The sequence below is a fragment of the Sceloporus undulatus genome, chromosome 7 (assembly GCF_019175285.1).
Source record: "Sceloporus undulatus isolate JIND9_A2432 ecotype Alabama chromosome 7, SceUnd_v1.1, whole genome shotgun sequence".
Taxonomy (NCBI): domain Eukaryota; kingdom Metazoa; phylum Chordata; class Lepidosauria; order Squamata; family Phrynosomatidae; genus Sceloporus; species Sceloporus undulatus.
Window position 1 is genome coordinate 28,407,013 of NC_056528.1, and position 26,634 is coordinate 28,433,646.

The 26,634-nt window shown below is 46.6% G+C and overlaps 2 protein-coding genes across 7 annotated transcripts in view; one reads left to right on the forward strand and one right to left on the reverse strand.

The window, feature by feature from the left end:
• Positions 1 to 9,569, forward strand: part of LOC121936939 (transducin-like enhancer protein 1) — a 28,108-nt gene extending 18,539 nt beyond the window's left edge. For all 3 annotated transcript variants that reach the window (XM_042479656.1, XM_042479657.1, XM_042479658.1), the window contains 11 exons: positions 132 to 176; positions 1,071 to 1,229; positions 2,067 to 2,220; positions 3,152 to 3,333; positions 4,430 to 4,509; positions 5,084 to 5,333; positions 5,827 to 6,074; positions 6,238 to 6,385; positions 7,712 to 7,862; positions 8,007 to 8,083; positions 9,036 to 9,569. In XM_042479656.1, the coding sequence (XP_042335590.1) occupies positions 132 to 176; positions 1,071 to 1,229; positions 2,067 to 2,220; positions 3,152 to 3,333; positions 4,430 to 4,509; positions 5,084 to 5,333; positions 5,827 to 6,074; positions 6,238 to 6,385; positions 7,712 to 7,862; positions 8,007 to 8,083; positions 9,036 to 9,143 (1,602 nt within the window). In that variant the 3' untranslated portion in view covers positions 9,144 to 9,569. The remainder of the gene's footprint in view (positions 1 to 131; positions 177 to 1,070; positions 1,230 to 2,066; positions 2,221 to 3,151; positions 3,334 to 4,429; positions 4,510 to 5,083; positions 5,334 to 5,826; positions 6,075 to 6,237; positions 6,386 to 7,711; positions 7,863 to 8,006; positions 8,084 to 9,035) is intronic.
• Positions 9,570 to 11,641: 2,072 nt separating this feature from the next.
• Positions 11,642 to 26,634, reverse strand: part of LOC121936074 (transducin-like enhancer protein 2) — a 33,341-nt gene continuing 18,348 nt past the window's right edge. For 2 of the 4 annotated variants that reach the window (XM_042477856.1, XM_042477855.1), the window contains exons 9-20: positions 24,952 to 25,056; positions 23,053 to 23,097; positions 22,121 to 22,261; positions 18,727 to 18,859; positions 18,259 to 18,422; positions 17,011 to 17,087; positions 15,926 to 16,175; positions 14,486 to 14,733; positions 14,053 to 14,200; positions 12,673 to 12,823; positions 12,438 to 12,514; positions 11,642 to 12,339 (exon numbers count right to left, since the gene is read on the reverse strand). In XM_042477856.1, the coding sequence (XP_042333790.1) occupies positions 12,232 to 12,339; positions 12,438 to 12,514; positions 12,673 to 12,823; positions 14,053 to 14,200; positions 14,486 to 14,733; positions 15,926 to 16,175; positions 17,011 to 17,087; positions 18,259 to 18,422; positions 18,727 to 18,859; positions 22,121 to 22,261; positions 23,053 to 23,097; positions 24,952 to 25,056 (1,647 nt within the window). In that variant the 3' untranslated portion in view covers positions 11,642 to 12,231. Of the gene's footprint in view, positions 12,340 to 12,437; positions 12,515 to 12,672; positions 12,824 to 13,994; positions 14,201 to 14,485; positions 14,734 to 15,925; positions 16,176 to 17,010; positions 17,088 to 18,258; positions 18,423 to 18,726; positions 18,860 to 22,120; positions 22,262 to 23,052; positions 23,098 to 24,951; positions 25,057 to 26,634 lie in introns of those variants that run through there. The other 2 variants (XM_042477858.1, XM_042477859.1) reach the window with 2 other exon arrangements.

Genomic DNA, 26,634 nt, shown 5'->3' on the forward strand with positions numbered 1-26,634 from the left:
ATTATTATTATTATTATTATTATTATTATTATTATTATTATTATTATTATTTGGGGACAAGGCAGAGTTTGTTGGAGCTAGCATCTCATGTCCATTATTATTCCTTCCTCTATTTTTCCTTTTATTTCCAGGGGAGTGATGGAGACAAGAGTGAAGACAACTTGGTGGTCGATGAGGTCTGTGTATGTTCAGTAGTTTTATTTTGTTTGCCTTGGGTCCCTTTCTGGGAAAATGGCGGCATAGAAATGAAAGAATTGGGTATTGATGTCCACTATTTTCTTGTAACTAGTTCAATTCGTTCCACTATATTCTATGCTGGTCAGGCCTCATCTAGAATCCTGCATCCAGTTCTGAGAACCCCATTTAAAGAAGAGATAGACAAGGTGGAGTAACTTTAAAGAAGGGCAACAAGAGTGATAATAGGGATGGAGAACAAATATTTGGAGAGGTTGAAGGACTTGGGCATGTTCAGCTTGGTGAAGAGAAGACAGAGGGGTGGCATGATGGCCCTCTTTAAATACTCAAGGATTGCCTCAGAGAGGAAGGGCCAAGTTTGTTCTCTGCTGCCCCAGAGGATAGGGTCAGATCTAATGGTTTCAAGTTATAGGAGGGTAGATTTTGACTGTACATTATTAGAAGAAACATCTTGAGAACCTTAGAAGAACATCTTGAGAATGTTAGGAGGAACATCTTGATAAACCTAGAAGGAACATTTTGAGAACATTAAAGGAACATCTTGAGAATCTTGGAAGGAACATCTTGAGAACCTTAGAAGAAACATCGTGAAAACCTTAGAAGGAGCAACCTGAGAATAAGAGGGATTTAGCAATGGACTCAATGGCCTGGAAAAGTGGTGTGGGTCTCCTTCTTTGGATGTATTCTGAAAGATTCAGGGATGCTCCCTGCTGGGATTGCTTTAGCTGGAGATCCTGCATTGAGCAAAGGGCTGGAGTAGGTGGCCTCTGAGAGCCCCTTCCAGCTCTTGGATTCTGTGGTTGTATGAGTTACACGAAAGCCTATCTATCTTATAAGTCTTCCCCTCTCTCTCACCCTACGATCCACCCTCCCAGGACCCTTCTTCTCCGCACAGCGTCCACTCTTTCTCATCTCGGGAGAACGGGGTCGAGAAGGTCCCTCTCCAGAGGAAAGAGATGGCACCCCTGAGCCCAACCTCCATGGCTTCGTCCGGCAGCGCCTCCCCACCCCGCTCCACCAAGGATGTGATCACGGTAGGCCATACTGCCTCTCATTTATTTACCCCGTTTCTGAGTGGTTATGAGAGCCAGTGTGTGGCAGTGGTTTGAGTGGTGGGCTGAGACTCCAGGAGATCATGGTTCGAGTCCTGGCTAAGCCATGGTTACTGTGGGCATGTCACACACTCCTAGCTTTCGAGGCAGGCAAGGGCAAATTCCCTCTGAAGACACAGCCAAGGAAATTGAGCGAGCATAGTGTTATTATTTGAGTGTTGGACTTGGACTCTGGAAGTCCAGGGTTCGAATCCTCGCTCGGGCATGCAAACCCACTGGGAGACCTTGAACCAAATCATACTCTCTTTGCCTTAGAGTAAAGCAGAGGTAAACCCTCTCTGGACAAATTTTGCCAAGGAATTTGAGAGCCAGTGGTCACCGTTTGGGAACAACTTAAAGGCACACAACAACCACAATAAGCACATATTGTTTTGATATTAATTTATCATTAAATTAATTTACATTTAAACTTCAATTAAACTAAACTTCCTTGGTTCCCATTTGTTGTGCCTTCAAGTCATTTCCGACTTACGGCAAGCCTAAGGCGAACATCTCACAGGGTTTTCTTGGCAAGATTTATTTAGAGGGGGTTTGCCAATGCCATCCTCTGAGGCTGAGAGAGTATGACTTGTCCAGTGAGTTTCTATGGTGGAGCAGGGATTCGGAACCTGGTCTCCTGAGTCGTTGTCTCTCAAACCACTACACCATGCTGTCTCTTTCAGTTCCTGTATTGGGAGATTAAATAAACAAACTAGAGTTGGCTGCAACGTATTGAAATAAATCTTTGTCACTCTGAGATAATGCAGCCATTCCTTTCAGGTGGAGAAAGCGGTAACTCCCGGACTGAAATCAAACACTCCAACTTCACAAGGCGAAGGTCCAACAGCGGGATCTTCCGGTAGCGGCAGCAGCAGCAACAACAGCACGCCGCAGTTTCGTCCGGCGGTCGCAAAACAGATGGTGGAATCGCTCGGTAATGGGTTAGCCGGAGGGGAAACTGAGGCTCGGAGTTACGGGATGGTGGGAGTGGGTAGGGGTGATTTTGGGAATTCTCCTCTTTTATATTTATATCTGAAATGCGTCGGGGTCTAAATCCATGACTATTTTATCCTTGCATGCAAAGCCAGATAATTAGATTTTCTCCTTGCTGTAGGAGAAAATGAATAGTTCTCTGCCGTATTCTTTCTGGGAGATGCTGGTGGCAAAGTGATGCAGTGGGTTGAGTGTTGAACTAGGTTAGTGGAAGGGCAGGGTTCAAATTCCTGCTCACCCATGTACTCCGTCTATGTGATGTGGGCCAAATCGCACTCGTGACCAGAGGCAACCTATTTTTCTGCACAGAAACAGCATTTTCTATGCAGGAAACCTATTTTCTATAGAGAGAACGGGCTTTCTTCCCCCACGTGTTTTTTGCATGAAACCCATGTGGGTGAACTTGGGCAAGTCACGCTCTCTCCGCTTCAGAGGAAAGCAATGGGAAACCACCTCTGAAAGAAATCTCTATGAGAGGCAGTGTGATGTAGTGGTTTGAACGTTGGACTCAAACTCCAGGTGTCCAAAGTTGAAATCTTCATTTAGCCCTGGAAACCCACCTTTGGGCCAGGTGATGGCAAACCCTCCTCTGTACAAATTTTGGCAAGGAAACCCAATGACAGGTTCACTGCAAGGTTGGCATAAGTCAGAAGCGACTTGAAGTCACACAACAACAATATAAGGTTTTTAAGGAGGCAAGTAAAATATTTGCCTATATCCTGCTCATTCACCTCTGTGCACTTTTGGATCACCCATGGCGATTAGGATGGAAATTTCAGATGCAGCACTACGTTTCAGCACAGCAGAGTTTCCGCCTTTCTCTGTCCTCCTGGCATAGCAAGGTTTTTTCTCGTCTTCTTCTTCTTTTCCAGCCTTGAGCCTCCGAAATCCTCTCTCCGTCCAGAGCTCCTACCAGGCTGCTTTCAATGTGGCCCATGCGTCAGTCAATGGTGAAATGGCAGGTGCCAGTGCCTATGCCAGCCTGCACCTCATGAGTCCACAACTCAATGGGGCAGCGGTTGTGGGCACCACTGGTTACGGGCGTTCCCCCCTGGTGAGCATCTCCGCTGAGTTGTTTTGGAGGGATATATCTTATTACTGTATTTATTATTAATAGTAATAGTATCAGAAGTATTATTGAACTTTATTTTTACCCTCTTGGTCATCCGGCACATTTTGCAAGAGTCAGAACAGAACAGGGATGTAAGCCATCCCTCTGGTGGCATCTCTGCTGAGTTGTTTCAAAAGGATATATTTTACAGTATTACAGTATCTATTATTAGTATTCAGTATTTAACTTTTATTTTTACCCTCTTCATAATCCAACACACTTTGCAAAAGTCCAAACAGAACAGCAATCTGTAATTCTGTTAGCTGTCTTGCATCCCAATATTTGAGGGAAAGGCAGGATACAAAATATAATCATAATCATAATGATGATGGTGATTGTAACAATAATAATTTCTTATTATTTTAAATTATTATTATTATTATATTGTATTTTTTCCTCTTTTTCATCCAGCGTGCTTTGCAAAAATCAAAACAGAACAGGGATACAAACAGTATCATATTTCATTCTTTTGTGCATGGGAACAAAACATTTCTAAAGCTTTCCTCCACTGGTAGCTTAGCACATTTTGCAATGATTTTTCGCATAACAGGACCTTTGCTTGTGAAAATTTCATGGACATTTTCTGTTCTGCAGAATCCAGTACATTTGGTGCACTAAATAACTTTGTCCATAAAATGCTACCTTTTTGTGTAAACAGCACAGCAGCAATGTTTCTGTTGCTCTTGAAGAGGAGAATAAACTCTTCTGGTTTCATTTTCGAAACAGAAAACTCTTGCAGCCTTTGACAGTTTATTCAAGTTTTTCCACACTTTCTTGCTCAGGAGGAGAACATTTGTGAATGTTTTATTTATTCGTTTATTTTTACTTCTCTAGAATAAAGTTAGTCCCTAGTTGTATGGTAAGAGACATGGCATAAAAGGAAGAGTAATTGAGAGGGAGGAGGTAAAAAGCATACTTAGGCTTTTTAGGATTAGACTGGTTGTGGAAGTCAGCAGAAAGTTGGTGAAGCAGGTTTTCGAGCTGGATCTGAGGATGGCTGATGCTGACCCAAGCAAATCCTCTCTCCTTGTTTGACTAGGTTGCCTATGATCCTCACTCTCACCTGCGGGTCCCAGCGCTCTCGGCAGGGATGCAGACGGGGGTGCCTTCAGCAAAACCGTAAGTGGAGAGAAGTTGCATGTGCAAGTTTGGGGAGGGTGGGAGAGGAAACTTTTGTGGGTGACCTTGTCTACGCCCCTGGAAGTAATCGATGTGCACCCCAGTGAGCATTGGTGCCATGATCAGAAGTTTATGGGGATCAGAGAGAGGCAGAAGTAAAAAGGGATAACAATGTGGGGGGAAAGGGATGGCTGCAATCTCTTGGTATCTGGCCTCCGTCCCCCCTCTCAGCACTTGCAAGAGTTGAGTTTGAAAGACCTGAGCTATGCAGTTCATGACTCTTGGAAGTCTTATCGTTCATAAGGCTGTCATAAGTTGAAGATGACTTGGCAGCAGTTAATGGCAGATTCCATTCTTGTCCAAATGTGGTTGGTAGGGCACGTTCCTGTGGGTGGATGATGGGAGTTGGAGTCAGCCTTAGCTGGAAGATCTGTACTTTCTGACCTCAGCTGTCAGTTGCTTCTGTGTCTTAGAATTATGGAGTTGAAAGAGGCCCCATCAGGTCTAATATTCTGCTCAGTGCGGGAACTCCAGCAAGAGCATCTTTAAAATGTCTTTCTGCCTTCTTCCCCAGGGCATATTCCTTCCACGTGAGTGCAGACGGGCAAATGCAGCCGGTCCCTTTCCCACCCGATGCCCTGATTGGCTCGGGTATCCCTCGTCATGCCCGCCAGCTCCACACGCTGACCCATGGTGAGGTGGTGTGTGCCGTTACCATCAGCAACTCGACCCAGCATGTCTACACGGGTGGAAAAGGCTGCGTGAAGGTCTGGGACGTGGGGCAGCCGGGCACCAAGACCCCTGTTGCCCAACTGGACTGCTTGGTAAGCACAACAAGACTCCCATCCCTGGCAGGGGCATCATGCAGGTTGACTTTAAGACCATTGTGACCTGCAAAAATCTTTAGGTTACCTCTACTAGAGTTAAAAATAATTGCAGCAAAGGAGCCTTTGTTCCATTACACCACAACTTCACTGCAGCTCCCAGCATCCCTGACTACTGGCCGGGTCAGCTGCAGGATCCTTGTCCCCCTTTTGGGGAGTCCCTCTAACTGTTTTTGAACTGCAAATCCCAGCAGCCCTAGCCAGCAGAGAACCTAGTGAGATGTTGCTGGGTCCCTCCAAATGTTCTTGGACTGCTGCTCCCAGCAAGTCTACCCCGTAGTGAGGAAGGTTGGGAGTTGTGGCTCCTCCAGTACTCAAGGAATGCCAGTAGTTAGAGTTCCAGCAACATCTAGGGGGCTAGGCTGATGTCTTTCTCTGTGTGTTTGCAATTCCAATGGCGGCTTCTCCCTCTTCTTTCTCTTCCCAACCTTAGAATCGAGAGAATTACATCCGTTCTTGCAAGCTTCTTCCCGACAGCCGCAGCCTAATTGTGGGTGGGGAGGCCAGTACCCTTTCCATTTGGGATCTGGCAGCTCCCACCCCACGGATCAAGGCGGAACTGACCTCTTCGGCCCCAGCTTGCTACGCTTTGGCCATCAGTCCGGATGCCAAAGTCTGCTTTTCCTGTTGCAGTGACGGCAACATCGTGGTGTGGGATCTCCAGAACCAGACACTTGTGAGGTAAACAGTGCAGTCGAGTCCTTGCAGAATTGCAAAACTCGTGGGGCAGCCCTGAGCCAGTCACCTTCCCTTAGCATGTTTGACCTCGCAGGGGGATGGTTAGGCTGAAATAAAATTTGGATCTGCCAACCTGTTGCGGATTCTTTCCACCTTGCATCTGCAGGCAGTTCCAGGGTCACACCGACGGAGCCAGCTGTATTGATATCTCCAACGATGGCACCAAACTCTGGACGGGGGGCTTGGACAATACCGTTCGGTGTTGGGACCTGCGGGAAGGACGGCAGCTTCAGCAACACGACTTCAGCTCACAGGCAGGAGCCGGGGAATAGGGGGGTGTACAGAATGGCTGGGGACCCTCTATCATGTCTGGGGTGGTTGTAGTCACTGGGAGCTGCTGGTGTTTAATGGTCTACTGCCTTTGAAACATGGAGACCCTTCTGGACCATTGATCAGAAATCAGCACATTTTTCTAATCTCTCTGAAAATACAATACATAATCGCTGTCACTACCACATCTAGTGCCAGTGACTTCTATAAGATAGTAATGTGACATGGGAAAAAATACTCAAAAATATCTGTAAAATGGTTGAAAAAACATCTTTCCCAAGTGCTGGGAAACATCCAGGACTGATGAAAATCATCAGAGTTAAGGACTTATTTCTACACAATGCAGTATTTTTGCTCAGAAAAGAGCATTTTCTCTGCAGGTGGTATTCTGTTCAGGCCTCTTTGCTGTGCAGAAAAGGCTGCAATTGGAGACGTATTCTGCCACAAATGCACATGTAATGATTTTGCACAGAAAACAGCATTTTTGGAAGAGGAAATACTATTTCTGGCCGGAAAGATTATTTTTCACACAGAATGCTATAAGTGTAAGTCACCAGCAAGATTCTGGCCTCTTTCTACCCTCTTAGGGGCTGTACAGATAGGCGGCATGCCGCTGCCCCTTTACTGACCAGGTTGGGGCTGTGGCAACCTCATGCCGCAGCCACAATCCAGCCGCCAGAGAGTGCAAAAAGCAGCTCCTTGCGGTTTCTAAGGGGCACCATAGCTGCAGCAGCACAGCTTTATAATGTCCCTTTGGCACTGCATTGTGCCATGATGGTATGCAGACCAGCGTGAGCCAAAATGATGCCCTAGGGACAAGGTAGAGTGTCTAGCATGTGGACGCTGGGCCCTAACTGCGCCCACAGGCTGGCACAAAGTGCCGGTCTGTATAGGGTCTTACTCAGACGTAAGTAGAGAGGCAGATCATATGAATTAATATCCAGGCACAGAGAGTAGTGAGCCTGGCAGGGCTATCATGATCCAGATTGGGGCTCTTCCATTGTGAAAAAACAATCCATAGAAATGAATTGCCCTCATCTGGCATCCTTTTGGTTGTAGGCACAGATAGACTCCCTGTTTTGTAGGTACAACAACAAAAGCTATGATGGAACCTCACTGTTTTCTCAGGTTTAGGACTCCCAATTAAAAGAGATCTAGACAGTGCTTCACATCACACAACTTCAGCATTGTTCCTTTTGTGTGTAAATGATACAGCATCCTGAGTAGAATCGTAGCATCCAAGCAGCCCAAATCCTATTCAGGTCCCTGTTTACCTCCCGCCTGATCGTTCTCCTCTTGCCTTTCTGCAGATCTTCTCCCTCGGTTACTGCCCCACAGGTGAGTGGCTGGCGGTTGGTATGGAGAGCAGCAATGTTGAGATCTTGCATGTGACCAAGCCTGAGAAGTACCAGCTTCACCTCCACGAGAGTTGCGTTCTCTCCCTAAAGTTCGCCTCCTGTGGTAGGTTGGGTTTCTCTGCTTCATCCCTGCAGGGGTGGGATGGATGACCTTTTGGGGTCTTGGGGGATTGCAAAAGCACCTCCCTGTTCTTCCACAGTTGTCCACCTTTGCTTTACACTATGGTGTCTCTCTTCCCCTTTAAAGGGAAATGGTTCGTAAGCACTGGGAAGGACAATTTATTGAATGCCTGGAGGACACCCTATGGAGCCAGTATCTTCCAGGTAAGTGGGGGACAGAATTGGGGGACAGATGGGGCACTGTTACTCTTCTGGGTGTCTCCCTGCATGTTGTCCTTCCAACAGCAGGCCAAGGATAGTATGGAAATTGACTTTTTAGGAACGAAGGGCTTAGATTAACTGGCTGCATTGTCCATGTTTGGTTTGAAATTCTGCAGACCAGCAGTTCCCAAAATTTCGGCTTCCAGATGCTTCGGACTTCAACTCCCAGGATCCCCAGCTTCCTCAATAGTCAAGAATTCTGGGAGCTGAAGTCCAAGACATGTGGAGAACCAAAGTTTGGGCGCCACTGCTATAGACAGTTTATATTTCAGCTTGCCTGTGTTTTGGGTAATCTGGGCCTTTTTTTTATTTGGAGTCCTAAACCTGGGAAGAAAGTTAGGTTGTCATCATTATCATCATCATGGTTTTATTATTAGCCAGCATGGTGTAGTGGTTTGAGACAATGACTCTGGAGACCAGGGTTCGATTCCTCACTGGGCCATGAAACGCACTGGGTGATCTTGAGTAAGTCACACTCTCTCAGCCTCAGGGGGTGGCAATGGCAAACCGCCTCTGAACAAATCTTGTCAAGATTTGTCATGATAGGTTTGTCTTAGGGTTGCCATAAGTTGGAAATGACTTGAAGGCACACAATATACACACAGTGGAGACAAGGACAGCCAAACTGCCACATTTGGGAGAGGTATGGTTGTGGAGGATATTATGCAATTTTTTGGCCCATAAAAATGCTTTTTTACATACATGGCCCATGAGCCTCCTTCACATACTATTCCCTTATTTCTTTCTCTCCTCTAATGCTTGTATCCGAATGCTGTATCATAATAAAATGTTCTTACATACTATCACTTAAATCACCTGCTACTCTCATGCACACAACACTCCCCCATCCTTGCTTTAAATAACTATGTTTCCCCCCATTTCCCTGTCGTTCCAGTCAAAGGAGTCCTCTTCCGTCCTCAGTTGTGATGTTTCTACGGATGACCAGTTCATTGTCACCGGCTCCGGGGACAAGAAGGCCTCTGTCTACGAAGTCATGTACTGAGCAGCTGGATTGGCACCCAGGTCAAAACCGAATCTGGGCGAAGGGACTTGAAAAACTTCCCCTTTGCAACACCCTCCACCCCCAGGTTTCTTTTCAGCCAAAGAATCCATACAATCAGAAGCAAAAACCATTGCAAAGAAGGTTGGAAGTGTTTTCTTCAGAGGCCTGCTTCTCATTTTTGCTAACCGAGGGAAGGGGGGGATTGCCGAAGGAAGAGAGGACTCTTGACTGCTCCTCCGTTGTATTTTTTCCCCAGGGCGAGGGGAGCGGAGGCTTTGTCTCTTTGGCGTGGGCGTGTGTGCGTGTGTGTGCGTGTACAAATCTTAAACTCCTCAAAGCAGTTTTTCATGTGGTTTTCTTTTCTTTTCTTTTTTGTAATCTTTAAATAAAAAGTACAGGGGGTGTCCGGCATTGGCACCGTCCTGACCCGTTTGGCTCTTGAGGCTTGAATGGGGAAAAAACAAACCCATCCTGTCAGCAAAAATATTGTGGACAAAATCAAATCCCACCTGGATTGTCAAGCAACAAGAGGGACTAGGAACTTGACTGTGGGATTAATCTGTCTATCTATCTCTATCCCTATCTATTTATCAAATCAAATCATTCATTACAGCCAGCATGTATCCCTGTCTCTCCATCCATCCATCCATCCATCCATCCATCCATCCATCCCATCTATTCCTATTTATCTATCCCTGACCATCCATCCATCCATCCATCCATCCATCCATCCATCCATTCCAGCTCTCCATCCCATCTATCTATCTATCTATCCATCCATCTATCCATCCATCCTATCTAATCTGTTTTATCTCAGTGGTCCCCAAACTTTTTGGGGCTAGTAGCCCCTTTCCTCTTTGGTGAGAACCCTAATGTTCCCCTCCATCCCTGAATATTAGTTCTACTGCACATTAAAAAGAGCCAGTCTTGGTGGCTGCTCTTTTTGCAACCCACTCTGGGAGCAGCAACCGAGCAGCTGGCTGTGCCCATGTTGGCCTTGTGGGAAAGGGCAGAGAACGCAAGAGGCCTCTTGGTTGCTGCTCCTAAGGGTCCCGGGTGCAAAGGGAAAGGCTTCCCCCTGTCAAGGAAAGACTCTCAATCCTTTGTCCTGTTGGAGAGGAGTGCAGCCAGTCCATATGGAGGAGTTTTGCAGAGGCCACAGGCTCTGGACTGGAGACTGGCATGGATGGGAAAGGGAGAGATTTTAACTACAGGAGCCACTCCAAGGCAAAAGACTCTTTCAAAGAATTGACCCCAGATACTCCTCCTGGTCCTTCCCCAGAGACATGCCTTCGCAACAGAGCCTGAAGTGTTTGTAACCCAACCAACATTGTTTGTTGTGCTGCCTCTTCTCTCAGCCTGTCTGAGGAAAGAAAGCAAGAACAGCAGCCCTGGCATCACTAAGGGTGTGTGGTGGTGCAGACAGCACCAGGAGGCGCCCCACACAAGTGATCTGCAAGGCTGTGCGGTGTTTTTAAAGGGCCCTGAAAAGATGTTTCATACAGACCTCACCCTCATTATGCAGAGGGCCACGGCAGCATGACACCAATGTCCAAAAGGCAATGGCGGCGTGACACTGACGTCCATGGTGGCGTGACACTGCAACACCAAGGTCTGGAGGGCTGCAACACCACAATCCTGAGGTACGGAGGGGTGCCTGACCTCAACGCCAAGGCTGAGAGGGCCAGACACATCCCTCTCCTTTGCTGCTGCTGGTTAAGGCCCTTTGCTCCCCTTGTGTTTCTTATGCATCAGTTCTTTGACTGAAGGCCCCCCTGCTGCCCCCTTTTTCTTCTCACTACCCTCCGGCTGGCCTCCTTTCCCCTCAATGCCCCCTTGGACTTTTCCTCCACCTACTTTGGGAATCACTGGTGTATCTAATCTATTTAGCCAGGGTTAAGACTCTGGAGACCAGGGTTCAAATCCACTCAGCCATAGCAACTGTCACAGCTGCTAGCTGTGCCAGGAAATGGAAGTGCCAGCGGTGTTGGCAACCGGTGGTGGCCATGAACCTTCCCCAGAAGGAAAGGAGAGGCAATGTCCACCACTGCTACCATCACCTTCCTTCTCTGCCAAATCCGGAAGAGGCTGCTGGGTGGCAGCAGTACCCCAACCCACTAAAAGTTTATGTGTCCCAACATTACCTTGCCAAACTTTATTGAGGGGGGGGATCCCCATTGCCTTCTTCTGAGGTTGATTTTCCCAAAGTCACCCAGTGGGCTTCCTTTGCTGAGTGGGGATCTCTACTCTGGACTCCCAAGTCCATCGTTTGAATCCCCACTCAGCAAAGAAAACCCACTGGGTGTTTTCGGACAAATCAGCCTTGGAGGAAGGCAATGGGACCCCCCCCCAACCAAATAAAGTTTGGCAAGGCAATCCCATGATAGGATTGCCGTAAATTGGGGACGACTCGAAGGCACATAGCGACATCACTCACACAGCTGACGTGGACTGACAGGGCCATTTGCAACTTGCTAAACACACATTCAATCATCCTGAAGGATTTAAAACACTTTATTTCATTTGCACAAGAAGAAGAAGAATGAGGAAACCAAATGAAGACTCTAAAAATCAGTGAGAAGAGAGAGGGCCCAATGCCATTTCACCTCTGCTTTTCGTGGAGATTCCCTCCCGACGGCGAAGGCTTAGAGACATTTCCTCTACTATCCGCTGATCCAATTAGTGGGATAAAAGGAGGCAATGGCTTAGGCCTCCTCCCCAGCTGCTCTAGTTCAACTTCTTCAGTCTGTGGTTCATGCCTGATTTACACCGAAAAGCAGTGGAGGATTGTCTCTGCACCATTTTTCCACTGGAGAGCCCACCCAAAAAGAAAACTCTTCCTGAGAATCTGTTTTTAAGTTTCTAGTCCACATGGCCTTGCAAAGAGAGACTCAGAAGTGTGCGGGTAGCCCTAGGAATCGTGGCAGCCAACTGCGGGAAGAGCATTCGTGGAGAAGAGCGGCAGAGTTGAATTCGTGTCACAAGAGTCTCCAGTGTTGACACGTTTTTGTCACCAAACAATAGCCAAAGCTGGCAGTCTCCAGTGGGAAGTAGAAGGGCAGGAATGGCTCTGATTCTGCCACCTTCCTCAATACACCAGTTCGTAAACGGTCGCTTTCTTGTCTCCCGATCCCGTCACGATAAATTTGTCGTTGGCTGAGATGTCGCAACTGAGCACCGAGGAAGATTCTTTGGACTGCAAAAGGAAATGAGAGAGAAAGCCGTCAAGATCTGACAAATACTGCAGATGGGATACTATATACCATCATCCCCCAAGATCTGTTCACGTCTTACCTGGAAGATGCTGGCTCCGTACGGTGTCCTCCATGCATTAAGCAGGTTGTCTTTGCCGGTACTTATAAACCATTTGCCTGCAGGGATGAGAGAAAAAAGGAGAGAAAAAGTTCCAGGGAGAAAAAAAAATAGTGGAATCATTTGATCTGTGTTACCTTTTTATTAAGAAACAGAAATTGCAAAATCAAGATGGGTATTTTTCAAGCCGCACCCTTGCGGGAACTGGCACACCTACCACAGGAGGCAAACTTGAGGGAGAGGACACAGCTCTCGTGAAGGTGGAGTTGGTACTTCTCCGATTTTGTCACGTGCAAGATTTCGACGTTGCTGCTCTCCATCCCAACCGCCAGCCATTCACCCGTGGGGCAGTAACCCAGGGAGAAAATCTGGGGAGAGACATGGGAGAAACAGACCATCAGTCAGGGGCTTCCTTCCTTAATCCCACGTTAAACCAAAGTGCAGTAACAGTAGAGCTCACAAATGTCACTTCCATAATCCTTTGGGGCCATCCATTCTGGAACTTGTAGTTTGCCGCTTTCCTCCTAAGTGGAATGACACTGCAGCAGCGAAGGAGAGGGCCCAGTGTGGTCATCCAGGCCTTGCTGCTGCAGCACCGCTTTCATCCTTTGGGGAATTGTGCCGCAGCAGAAAGGAGAGGGCCCAGTGTGGCCTTTCGGACCTCACTGATGTGGCGCCACATTGCCACTTTCCTCCTGAAAGGAATGGCACCTTGGCAGCGAAGGAGAGGGCTCAGTGCAGCCATCTGGACCTTGCTGCCATGGCGCCACACTGCCACTTTTCTCCTGAGGGCCTGGAGCGGCCATCCAGACCTCGCTGCCGCAGAGCCACTTTCCTCCTGAGGGGAACAGTGGTGCAGCAGTGAAGGACAGGGAAGTGGCAAAGGTGCAGCTGCCCACAGAAAGTAGGTGACACCCAGCTTCAACCTGCCAGCCAAATCCTGGCAAATCTCACAAAGCTTAAGCAGTGTCCCAAATTTGAAAGCTCCTTTTTGCCACTCCTTCGCCCTCACCACTATGCACCGCTATGTACCAGCCACTTTGGGAACCACTGACTTAGAATTATAGAGTTGAAAGAGACTTCAAGGGCCATCCTGTCCAACCCCCTGCCACACATTTTGGATGACACATGTCTCTGCATTGGCAGGCCAGGCACAGAAAACCTGCCCACTTGCTCCCTTAAATAGGTCACAAAGGGGTAACAGTAGGGGGGTGCAGACTGCACCGGGTGACACCTGGGGGGTATGAAAACTCAGTGAGGCAGTCATTTTCATCCATTCATCTCAAGGCTCCCCTGATTCACCCCTAACGCCACCAGGATGCCTCTGCCATTCATCAGCTGCGGCTGCAAGCGAGGATGGGGTGCTTCTACCTATTTCCAGGTGGGAAAGCAAGCAGTCTCCATTTCCTACTTGCCCAGCCGCTCTGCCAAACCTGAAAAAAGCTACTGGGTGGAAACAGCAACCCACCACAGCACAGGCTGCCTGACTGGTAAAGGCGTCACCTGAGGGAGTGCTAGGCAGCCTGGGATGACACCAACCTTAGTGATGCCACTGAGGTCACACTTCCAAAGACACCGCCACCTTTCCTTGGCTTACTTGGGAGCTGAAGTCATGTTGCTGAAGCTGGCGGCCCTCCCGCAGGTCCCAACAGCGGACGGTGTTGTCCAAGCCCCCTGTCCAGAGTTTGGTGCCATAGTTGGAGATGTCGATGCAACTGGCCCCATCTGTGTGGCCTTGGAATTGCCTGAGGAAGGATGGCAGAAGAATGAAACGCTATGGGGAATACTAACGATATTTCTTTGCATTTGTCTGCACCCACTGTGTGGCCTTGGGCAAGTCACACTCTCTCAGCCTCAGAGGATGGCCATTGCCAAGTCCTGCTGAAGAAACCTGCCAAGAAAACCCCATGATAGGGTCTCCTTAAGGTGGAAATTAGTTGAAGGCACACAACAACAACAACTTCACCTGTTTACGCAAGCAAAAGAGTTATAGAGTTCCAGTTTAGCTTCTTGAGGAAGATTGCCTTTACCTGACCATGGTTTGATTCTGGAGATCCCACACCACAATGTTGCCGTCACTGCAACAGGAAAAGCAGACTTTGGCATCCGGACTGATAGCCAAAGCGTAGCAAGCCGGGGCCGAAGAGGTCAGTTCCGCCTTGATCCGTGGGGTGGGAGCAGCCAGATCCCAAATGGAAAGGGTGCTGGCCTCCCCACCCACGATCAGGCTTCGGCCATCAGGAAGGAGTTTGCAAGACCGGATGTAATTCTCTCGATTCTGGAGAGAAATATAAAGAAATATAGCTATATTTCTATAAAAGGTAGTCCATCATTTCCAAAACTATTCATCAATCATCACCATGTGTATTTTGAAGCCAAGGGGGAAATGGTTGTTCTTTTGGGGAGGAATAGGGAATATATATATATATATATATATATATCCAGGAGAAATGTAATTTGGGGGGAAATTTCAGTCGTGCGCTTCCCTATCCTTATCTAGTAGTCAATGTGCCATGGGGTTTTTGATACTGCCCATATCCTATTATTATATTTATTATAACCCATCCTTTCCCCAAAACTGGAACTCAGCAGCGTAAATATTTTTTTAAAAAAACTACAGTTAAAATCATACAAAACAGATCCATTAAACTAGAATTAAATGACTACAATATTAATACAAATTGCATGTGAGAAGAAAAACATCCTAGGCCTTCGTGCAGCCTTCATCACTTTCATAGACCGGCAAAGACACAGCTAGACATGGAGGGTTTCTTGCAAACAGAAATTCAAACAGTGAGATGTCTAGCTGTGCCTGCAAGCAGAAATTCAACCGGCAAAGACACAGGCAGATATATGTTAAACATCTAGCTACGTTTGCAGGCTGAAATTCAACTGGCAAAGAAACAGACACAGAGTGAGATAGATGCCCAGCTGTTCTTGCAAGCAGAAAGTCAACTGTCTTAGCTGTGCTTTAAATCAGAAACCCAGCCAAAAAGACACAGACAGACACCTAACAGGGATTGCAAGCCGAAATCTAACAGGTGAAGACATAGACAGACACTCAGCTAGAAACTTAGCCCTGCTTGTAAACAGAAATTAAAAAAGTAAGTACTCCTCAACCAAACCCAAGCTGACCAAGTCTTTGCATACCTAGCAACTAAAAGACCTCAAAAACCAGAAGCAAGAATACTATAGCCCTGGAGAAGCTGCTTGTTTGCAATTCCCAGCAGAACCTAGCCAGCATGGCCAATGTTGAAGAATGCTGGGAAACGCAGTCCTAGAACAACCAGAAAGTCACAGCAAGGAAGGTGCAAACAATAAAATGAATGCAACCATGTAAGAAGCCAGCAAGCAGCAAAGTTTTCAAGGCATTAAAAAGCCATAGGGGTGAGGCTACAAGGAACTGGGGAGGCAGGGAGAAAGTTGGCATGATGCCCCCACCAGAAACTGAGGGCCCCAATTTTTTTTACCAGGCAGTCAAGTTGGGCGACAGGAGTCTTGGTGCCCGGCTGCCCCACGTCCCAGACCTTCACGCAGCCTTTTCCGCCCGTGTAGACATGCTGGGTGGAGTTGCTGATGGTGACGGCACACACCACCTCACCATGGGTCAGTGTGTGGAGCTGGCGGGCATGGCGGGGGATACCCGAGCCGATCAGGGCATCGGGTGGGAAAGGGACCGGCTGCATTTGCCCGTCTGCGCTCACATGGAAGGAATAAGCCCTGTGGAGGAAAGCAAAGAGTTAGACATTAAGACACAAAGATGATGGACAACGAGGGTTAGAAACCGAGGACCCTTTGGCTCTTTTCTATTATAACTCTCATCATCTTCCCCAGAGAAATATGTCCTGTTGGACTGAATAGCACCAGCCATGTTTAGATAGGAAATGAAATCTGCATACTCCCTTTGTTGTGTGCCTCCAAGTCATTTTTGACTTATGGTGACCTTAAGGCAAAACCTATCGTGGGGTTCTCTTGGCAGGTTTTTTTCGGAGGAGGTTTGCCATTTCATCCTCTGAGGCTGAGAGAATGCAACTTGTCCAGAGTCATTCAATGGGTTTCTATGGCTGAGCAAGGATTCGACCCCTGGTCTCCAGCATCCTAGTCCAGCGCTCAAGCACAACACCATGCTGACTCTCTACCTGTCCCAATTTAATTCTCTGTCATCCCACTTTTTCAGTTGCTGTTAAAATGCCCCGGTTTCTTTCTCCTCCTCCTGCTTTGTCCTTATCTTACTTCCATCGCTGCAAACAGCCCAAAATGCAAAACTGGTTTGGACCCAAATACTCCAAAAGGGGAAGAGGAGAGAACAAAATCCTGCCTTTCCCAGGAGGCTCAGGCAAAAGCAAACTGCTGCAGCCTCTCCTAGTTTGACTGTTTTAAAATCCATTTTCAGACCGGCACAGAAAGTGGGATCATAGAAGAGTAATCAGATTAATCTAAATTGGAAATGACTGAAAGACATGCAAGATGCTCTCTATGGCAAGGCCCTGGGTGCACTCCGCTAAAAGTCCTGATATGTCCCTAAAAATGTGTCCCCACCTTGAGCTGTACTTACGGTTTGCTGCCTGGGACGGCTGGAAGGGAAGCGGATATTGCCGAACCACGCAAATGTGGGTGAGATTCAAAGGCCACCTGTAAGGCACCAAAGAAATATATATATATATATACAGTATATAACATCAGAGACGTTATGGTTCCTCTTCAAATTTTAAATTTCCCAGTATAAGTAACTTCATACTAATTTTTTGTTTAACTCCCCATGCCTGTTACTGGTTGAATTACATACTGCTATTCAACCTGGGATCTGCATTCAATAGCAGATGCTCTATCCTTCAGATGGGTTTCTATTTTATTATGCTTTAAATGGGTTTTAACTTGTGCTTTTTAAAAACAGAACTCAGTTGCAGGTTTTTTCCCCCTCTGGTGGCTGTAAGCTGCACTCTACCTCATTTTGGGATAATACTATTATTATTATTATTATTATTATTATTATTATTGCTGTTGTTATTAAATTCATATTCCACCTTTCTTCTAAGATGGGATTCATTGCAGCTTACATGGTTATTATCTCCTCCTCCCTTAATTTGTAATAATAATAATACAGTGGGCCCTTTTTATCCGCTGGGGTTTGGTGTTCCTTATATAAAATAGCAAAATCAAAGTTTGCTATTTGGAATTTGTATCTTTTTGGAGTATTTTCAAGCCTTGGATGCTTAAATCCGTGGATAAAAAAATCCATGGATATGGAGGGCTGTCTATAATAATAAGAAGATGAAGAAGACGATATAACAGTATAGTAGTAGTAGTAGTAATAATAAGATTATGATGGTGGCGGTGATGATAATGATAGTAATAATAATAGACTTTTGTTTTTTGCTGGGTGCCTTCACGTTGTTTCTGACTCATGGTGGCCCAAGTTCACCCATTGGGTTCTCCTTGGCTGAGAAGGGATTCGAACTCTGGTCTCCAGAGCTGTAGTCCAAATGATCAAACCAATATCCCCCACACTGGTTCTTTAGAAGGCCACAAGCACAGAAACAACATTAATTGTACTTTAATATTGTGTTTTTTTATTATTGAATAGTATATAAATGTTTTATTCTCCAACTGTTTATAAAGCACATTGTGCCTGGATTGTGCAATATAAATAAATCATTATAATAATAAGAGGCCAGTTAAAATACTTCTAAGCAATGTAAAAGCATGCACTTGTGCGGCTTTGCGCACAAACCCCAAACGGAATCCAAAGCATCATGAGTCGCAGAGTTCCCTGCCCAAAAGGCAAGTCAGGCGCTTGTCTTACCACGGGGGAGCGTCCGTACATGACGGTTCCTCCGATTTGCGGGGAAAGGTGGATGCTGACATAAGAGCTCGGAGCGGACAGATCTCCATTCAGAGCCGTGTGGGGCACGATCCCAAAGGAGGAAGCAAAGGAACCGGTCATGCTCAAAGGACTCCGGAGAGCTCATGGAAGAACAAGGAAAAAAGAAGAAGGGTGGAGCGAAGTAATAAAAAAAAAGCATGGGGCCAAGACTGCATCATGGCCTATGTTGGGTAACTTTAGAATTCCTTTGCTATGGGTGCATCTGCACTGTGTCATATGCGGGAGTGCCTTACACGGCTTTAACCTTACACGGAAGGTAACCCGCAGGAGAAACAATTGCGTGTGCACCCATGGTACCTGCACATGGGCGCCCACCCCCATTGAAACTAATGGGGTTTGAGCATACGAGGGCCGACTGTACATGCAAACGCACACATTTTTACTTACTGATGGCCTCTGTGGTGGATGTTTTAGCGATCTGCTGGATCTGAGAGGTACAGCTTGGACCAGGACCGGGGGTTAAGGATTCAGGAGGTGGAGACAGGTTGGCTGGTTTGCAGATGGCAGAGTTGGCATCGCCCTGAAACAGAACGACTTAAAGAAATCACCTTTTACAATATTGGCACATATTAGACAGACATATCGATACTCCAGTGCTATACCACTTTAATTGCCTGAAATCCTGGGATTTGTAGTTTTGTGTTGGATTGAGGATCCCATATTAGAGAGTTCTAGTGCTCTCTTCTGGACTACAATTTCCAGATATACCTGAGGGCCTGCCAACATCCTAGAATTAAACTGAATTAATCTTTAATCTTTTTCTTTTCCAGGGTAACTTGGCAATTGTAACTCAAGCACCTGGATAGAGCATACACGCAGTGATGGCGAACCTATGGCACACATGCCAGAGGTGGCACTCAGAGCCCTCTCTGTGGGCACATGTGCCGTTGCCCCAGCACAGAGTTTGTTACTGGAAAGCCAGAGGGACATGGCATTTTGCAATAAATAAGTGGGTCTTGGGTTGCAGTTTGGGCACTCGGCTTCACAATCACTGTCATACAGACTTTAGCAGCTACTTGGTGAGCACATTTAAGGCATCTTCTGAGTCAATTTCACCAAAACAGATGGCTGGGAATTAAAAAAACACCACTTTTAATTCACATATTCAAATCCATACATACCAGCAGTGTTTTTGCAGATTGTAGGAGGTTTTTAAATAGAGGCTGGGTGGCCATCTGTTGGGGTGCTTTGATGGTGTCTTCCTGCATGGCAAAATGGGGTTGGATTGGATGACCCTTGGGATCCCTTCAACTTTTGGATTCAATGGTGGGGAGGACTTTATTTCCCTCTTTAAATACTCCAAAGGCTGGCCAGAGAAGAGAAGGCAGGTTTGTTCTCTGCTATCCCAGAGGATTGAACTAAGTGTAATGGTTTGAAGTGACAGGAAGGTAGATTTGGATTGGATATTGGAAAGAACTTCTCAGTGGTGAGAGCATATCGGCAGTGGACCCAATTCTCTAGAAAGGTGGTGGTCTCCCCTCCTCTGGACATCTTCCAAAACAGTCTGGACAACTCCCTGCTGGGGATGCTTTGTCTCAGTGGTTCCCAAGCTTTGGTGCATCTCCCATGACGAAGTTTAGTTAAAATATCCAAAACATCAGGAAGAACCACAGCGCTATGGCTCCAGCTGGAGATGGTGCATTGAGCAGGCGGTTGGATTGGATGGCCTCTGGGGGACCCTTCCAACTGCAGGATCCTATTATCCGAGCAGGGAGAAATTTCACCCAGCCTGGATGCTCCATTTCACGTTTTGCTGCCGTCTTCTTCTTCAATGAATTATCTCCCCCTCCCTCTCCTCTCTTTTCTCTCTTGATCTCCTCCATCTCCCCCTTCCTCCCGCCTCCTTCCCATCAAATCCACGACCCCGGCAACATGGCTCAGTGCCCACCAGGGGCTTTGAATTCCCGGGAGGGTTTTAATGTATAATTAATTGCTATTAGCGCTGGCTTCCAGGGCGGTGGAGAGAGGAAGGATGGATGGATGGCTAGCCAGAAGAGCAGGCAAAGGGGAGACTTGGGTACCATCTGGGTGGATGGGAAAAGATCTTCCTATTTAATGGAGAGCTACAGAATTGCAATAATTTCTGTAACACATTACAGGAGTGTGTGTCTGTGTTTCCCTTTCACTTCGGCTGCCTGTTGTCAGCCCTGCTGGGCGGTCTCGAGGTGCGCCTCTCTCCCATCCCTTTCATGGGTGTAAAAAAGCACACAATTTTGAACCGAAAGTGCCGTGCAAATTCATCGATCGCCTTCCCGGACGGCGGAGATCTCTAGATTGAAACATCATCTCGAAAGGGAAGCTGTGAGCGGAGAAGAGGGGTATTGATCCTGCTGTCAAATGCCGTGCTGGGGAAGGAAAACCTTTACAGGCCCCAGAAGGGGTGAGGAGTCGATTTGACTCCCCCTAAGTCATGCTCTCTCAGCCCCAGGGGAAGGCACTGGCAAACCCCCTCTGAACAAATCTTGCCAAGAAAAACCCAGGAGAGGTTTGCCTTAGGGTCACCGCAAGTCAGAAATGAGTTTTACTTTATATTGCTATTGTTGTGTGCCTTTCAAGTCATTTCCGACTTATGGCAACCCTAAAGAGAACTTATCCTGGGGTTTTCTTTGCAAGATTACTTCAAGGGGAGACACAACTCATATATCCTACTCCATCTCTCTGTTCGTGGACAGAGGATAATTGGATTAAAGTGGGTATACTTGGGGATTAATGTTCAGGCAGAACTGTGGACCAACCCTGTGGTATCCTGGCCATGTTTCCATCCTGTTCTGCCACCGGTACCTTCCGGGCAGGTGTGGCAATGAGTGGTGTTCACATGCCCGCCCGGTGCCATGCTTTGAAGCCACCACCATCCCCTTACCTGCCGTATTTTCTGTGAAGGTTTCCACTATGACCTGTAAAGGGTAGAAATAGGGCACCTGGCTTCACCCACATGGCCAGGTGCCCCCTTCCATCATGGGGAATGCGACAGTGGCAACAGGTAAGGGGGCACCCTGCTATGTAGTCTGCCAGCTGTTGCGGCAGTATTTCCAGGAAATTCCACCATAAACAGATAGTTATTAAAGAGTGAGTGAAGGGACTTTTGGACCAGGGTCAGGGCAGAACCGCCAGATTGGCATCCAGTCTGCCTGATCTTGTCTTGTGTAGTCTGAAAAGGATGATGCCAAGATGAACATGAGACTTTTGGTCCCTACATACAGTCCTCTTTTCTTCCCTAGGAGAAACTCACTCTATCCTGCCATCATGAAATATTTTAGAGGTTGGGTCCATTTGAAGGAGCCAGCATGGCATAACGGTTTGAGTGATAGATTATGACTCTGGAGACCAGGGTTCGATTCTGCACTCGGCCACAAAACCCACGGAGTGACCTTAGAAGAGTCAAACACTCTCAGCCTCAGGGTAAAAGTCAATGGCAAACCTCCTCTGAACAAATCTTGCCAAGAAAACCCCATGATAGGTTCGTCTTAATGGTCGCCATAAGTCAGACAAGACTTGAAGGCACACAACAGCAACAAAACTTGCTTCCAGCCAGACAGTAGAGTGCCAAAAGTACTGGGAGGGAAGTAGGAAACTAGCTAAATACATCCATAGACCCCCCCCCCCATGGAGAGTCTTTGCAAGTTGCAGCAACTGATCGTTGCAAATTATAGCAATCCAGTGCTCTCCAATTTGCACCCAACCTGGGTACGGCCCATGAAAACTGGATACTCAGGACTTGGTCCTGAGATCTGGCATCCCCAATTCATCTCTGATGCAGCTATTCCACAGACCTTTCGCTTACCACATTCGGGTCCTTTCCTTTCAGTGGCGTGGTGCTCCGACTGGAAGCCAGCGATGTGGGGCTGTCTGGGATCTCCCTCCGGGTTGGCAAGAGTTTCACACTGGATGTGCAGACAGGGCTGCTGTGTTCAGAAGGAGGATCCTGGGTAAAAAAGGAAGCAAGCAGGGCAGAAATAAGGAATCGGGAATGCTAATTTTATTTATTTAGTTAGTTTTTCAGATTCATTTGAACACAAAACCCACTGGGTGACCTTTGCCAAGTCACACATTCTCAGCCTCAGAGGATGACCATGGCAACCCTTTTCCCTGGACAAATCTTGCAATGAAAACCCCACAATAAGTTCGCTTTAGGGTTGCCATAAGTCGGAAATGACTTGAAAGCCACACAACAATAGCAGTTACAAAATATAAGAAGTAAAAATTAAAAAGAATTGAAAATATAATGGGTAAAAATGTACGTAAATCAAAAATTAGAAATATGAAATTTAAAAATGGAAATTTGAACCTATAAAACAGAAAGGACAAACTAATTGGAAACTGAAAATGGAAGGGACAAAGCATACAAACTGCAAATTAAAAAAACTAAAATCCATTTTCGCTTTCCAAAAGGCACACAGCTGAGGGTGGCACTGCCATCCTCACTCCTCAGGCCAGAAGGTTATGGCAAGGGGTCAGAATGGGAAAAGGCCACCCTGACCCGCAGACCAAGCCTGTGGGTGGCCTTTTTTCTCTGTCTTTTTAAAGCACCATTCTTCTCTGATGAGAGGGGATAAAAAAACAGCCATGAACTCTGCAACCCATGTGAATTATGCACAATTTTCGCTCTGCCGTGTTGTGACTGCCTTGCATAATTTAATTCTCTCTCCCCAGAGACCCGCTTTCACCTCAGGCGGGAAGGAGGGAAAAAAACCTTCCCACAAACCCCGTACGCACCTCATCCACCACTAGGTTGTAATCGCTTTTCTCTCCGTCGCTCTCCTGCAAAAAATAAACACAGATAAATATAAGGAAAGAGCCTTCTGGGCTTAGAGGCATCCTGTAATAGTAACCTTTTGGGAAGTCCCACTTCCCTTTGTGGCTGCATCTGCATTGCAGAATTAATCCAGTTTGACATTGCTTTTAGTGCCATGGCTCAATCCTAGGGGATCCTGGAATTTGTTGTGGCATCAGACAGAGACGGCTGAATTTCTCAGAAAGCTACAAATCCCAAATTTTCAGAGCACGGAGCCGTGGCAGTTAAAGCGGCATTTCTAGTTGGCGGTGCCCCCGTTCTACTGTTTAACACCTGCAGAGATACCTCTGCCAATGCCAGCCTACCCAAGGCTTCACATTGCCTTCCTTTTGGAGAAACTGGGCTTGACATTGGACAGCAACAAGAGGCAGCGTTTTCTTGGCGGTGGCACATCAGCTCTGAAATACTGGCTGGAAATGTTGGCCACTGGAGCAATGGGGGTCTGCTGTCCTCTAAATCATTATGCAGCAGACTAACATTTCCATCCCCTTCCTTCCAGTAATGTCTAGCGTGAGGAGGAATTACTCCTGATTCTGGGATCCTGACCCTGATTGTCACACTAGAGATCCCTGGTGGGATCCTGATCCTGATTGTCACACCAAAGATAGATGCTGGGATCCTGATTCTGACTGTTACGCAAGAGATCACTAGTGGGATTCTGATTATGTTTGTCAAGAATCCTGATTCTGGTTGTCAGGGATCCTGATTCTGATCATCACACCAAAGTCCATTAGTGGGATCCTGATACTGATTGTCAGGGATCCTAATTCTGATGCTCATACCAGAAATCACTGTTGAGAGCCTGATTCTGATTGCAGGGATCCTGATTTTGATTGTCACACCAGAGACTGCTGATCAGATCCTGATTCTGATTGTCAAACCAGAAATCACTGATGAGATCCTGATTCTGATTATCAGACCAGGGATCACAGGCCAGGTTCTGATTCTGACTGTCAGGGACACCAATTCTGATTGTCAAACCAGAGCTCGCTGGTGGGAATGGGGATGAAAACATCAATCTGCTGCACCCTGATTGACAAGAGAACAGATCTCCATCACTTGCAGTGGCTGATGCCTGGTAAAGTAGGATTGGGGGGTATTCTGACCAAGAGAAATAAGATCTGGGAGAAACCAGAAACCTAGGTGCTGATCTAGAGAGAGCCAACTGGTGCCTACAGCACAATTGTTTCAATGCCTGCTCAAGACGTTTTCATTGATCAACTTGTCCTTTACGTTTCTAACCTTGGCAAGTTAAGTCTCTTAGATCACTTCTGCTGTTTTCTTTGGGTTTGCAACAATGACACAATATCTTTATTGTTTTAATTATATTTGTTCTCAGCCCTGCTATCCAGAAGGACAAAAGGGTTTTTTAAAGTAGATAAATGCAATTCTAGTCTGCAATGGGGAGTGAGGGAGAGCTATATCCTAAAACCTAAAGCTTCTTTCATAGGTTCATCAGATTCATATAGCTCTACTCTATAAACATATATATAACAAAGGTTTTGCCAAAGGATACTGGCAAATATAGGCCTTTGTCCTTGCACTCATAAAGGCCTTGCAAAACTACAAATCCTAGGATTCCCTAAGATGGAGCCGAAGCACTTAAAGTGGTGTCAAACTGCATTATTGCTGCAGTGTAGATGTGTCCATAGTCCAATGCTGGACTTCAGCTAGCGCTCCTCTGGAAGGTGCCAACCTTTTTCTGTTTACTGATACAAGTTCTGTCTGATCTGATGGTTTTAATTCACATGTACATATTAATTGAATTTAAAAGTTTGTTGAAAATTTTCAGCCCAGCTCAAATCGGAAGCAGTACTCACGTAATGTCCGGCCTCTTCCTTCCCGTCTGGCTTACACTTTGCCCCAAGGTTGTCCACATGTTGCTCCTCATCTTGCAAGCTCTCAGGAGGAGAAGCAGAATTGCTCTTTGGAGGAGACAAAATAACACAAAATTAATAGAACTATTTTCTAAGACATGCAGGGAAAATTCATCCAAAAATTCCACTTGATCAAAGAAGACAATGCAAGCTTTCCACTGGGAAAGATTCCACATCTGGACAAATTCCAAGGACCAGTTTTAATCTTTAAAGCCCTATAAGCAAACTTTAAAGCCCCATAAGTTCATCTTCCGTACTACAACCCCCCCAACCCCCAACCCTGCCTGTTTCATGTTGTATCAAACACATTGCAAAACAATTCAAAGCAATGGAAAATAAATTTACTGGAAACGTATTAGTTATTTTGGATTGTTTTGAGTTGTTTTAACCTGTTGGCATGGTTTTCACATGTATATTAGGTTGTTGCCCATTGCAGAAATAAAGCACTTTGACACTGTTTTAACTGCCATGGCTTGATGAAATGGTATGCTGGGATTTGTAGTTTGGTGGGGCACCAGAGCTCTTGGACACTGTGTGTGTGTTGTTTTGGAGTGCCTTCAAGTCATTTCCGACTTATGGAGACCCAAAGGCAAACATATGATGGGGTTTTCTGGGCAAGATTTATTCAGAGATGGTTTGCCATTGCCTTCTTCTGAGGCTGAGAGAGTGTGACTTGGACAATGACACCCAATAAGTTTCCATGGCTGAGTGAGGATTCAAACCCTGGACTCCTTGGAGTCCAACCCTTAAACCACTACACCATGCTATCTCTCACTAGCCAAATTTCTTGAGAGGAGGTTTGCCATTGCCTTCTGCTGAGGCTGAGAGAGTGGGACTTGCCCAAAGTCGCCAAGTGTGTTTCCCTGGCTGAGTGGGAATTTGAGCCCTTGTTGTATGCCTTCAAGTCAGTTCTGGCTTACTGTGATTCTAAGGCAAGCATCTCACATATTTTATGGGGCTGAGAGTGTGTGACTCACCCAAGATGACCCACTGGGTTTCCCTGGCTAATTGGGGATTTGAACCTGGGTCTCCCGGAATCCAGCACTCAAACCACTACACTACATTGCCACTCTCCCTTTCGCTCATACACACACACACACACACACACACACACATATGTTGGTGTCCAACATGCACCAAGCCAACATGTCCTACTAGATAACAGAGGCCTGACGCAGAGAGCGAAATGTTTGCACAGTGGCTGGTATTAAAACAACAGTTGAATAACTGCAGCTCAGCCTGTGGACTTGAAAGGAATCGCACCCGGCCCCTTCGGGGAGATAATGAGGCGTGACAGCAGTGGAAAATCCCCATCAAAAACAGGGGCCCTGGCTGTTTACTTCCAAAGCCTTAACCTCTGCAATGCCAAAGGAGACTTCCAGTGGCGAAGGAAAAGAATACGACAGCAAGCGTGGCACAGGGTTCAGAGGAGGCTTGCCCTTGCCTTCCCCTGGGGCTGAGAGAGTGTGACTTGCCCAAAGTCACCCAGTGGGTTTCATGGCCGAGCTGGGAATCGAACCCTGGCCTCCAGCGTCTAGTATAACACTCCAATGTTTTAGATAAGGTTGCCCAAGTGACACTCTGTGGTCAACGAGGGATTCAAATCTTAATCTCCAGAGTCACAGT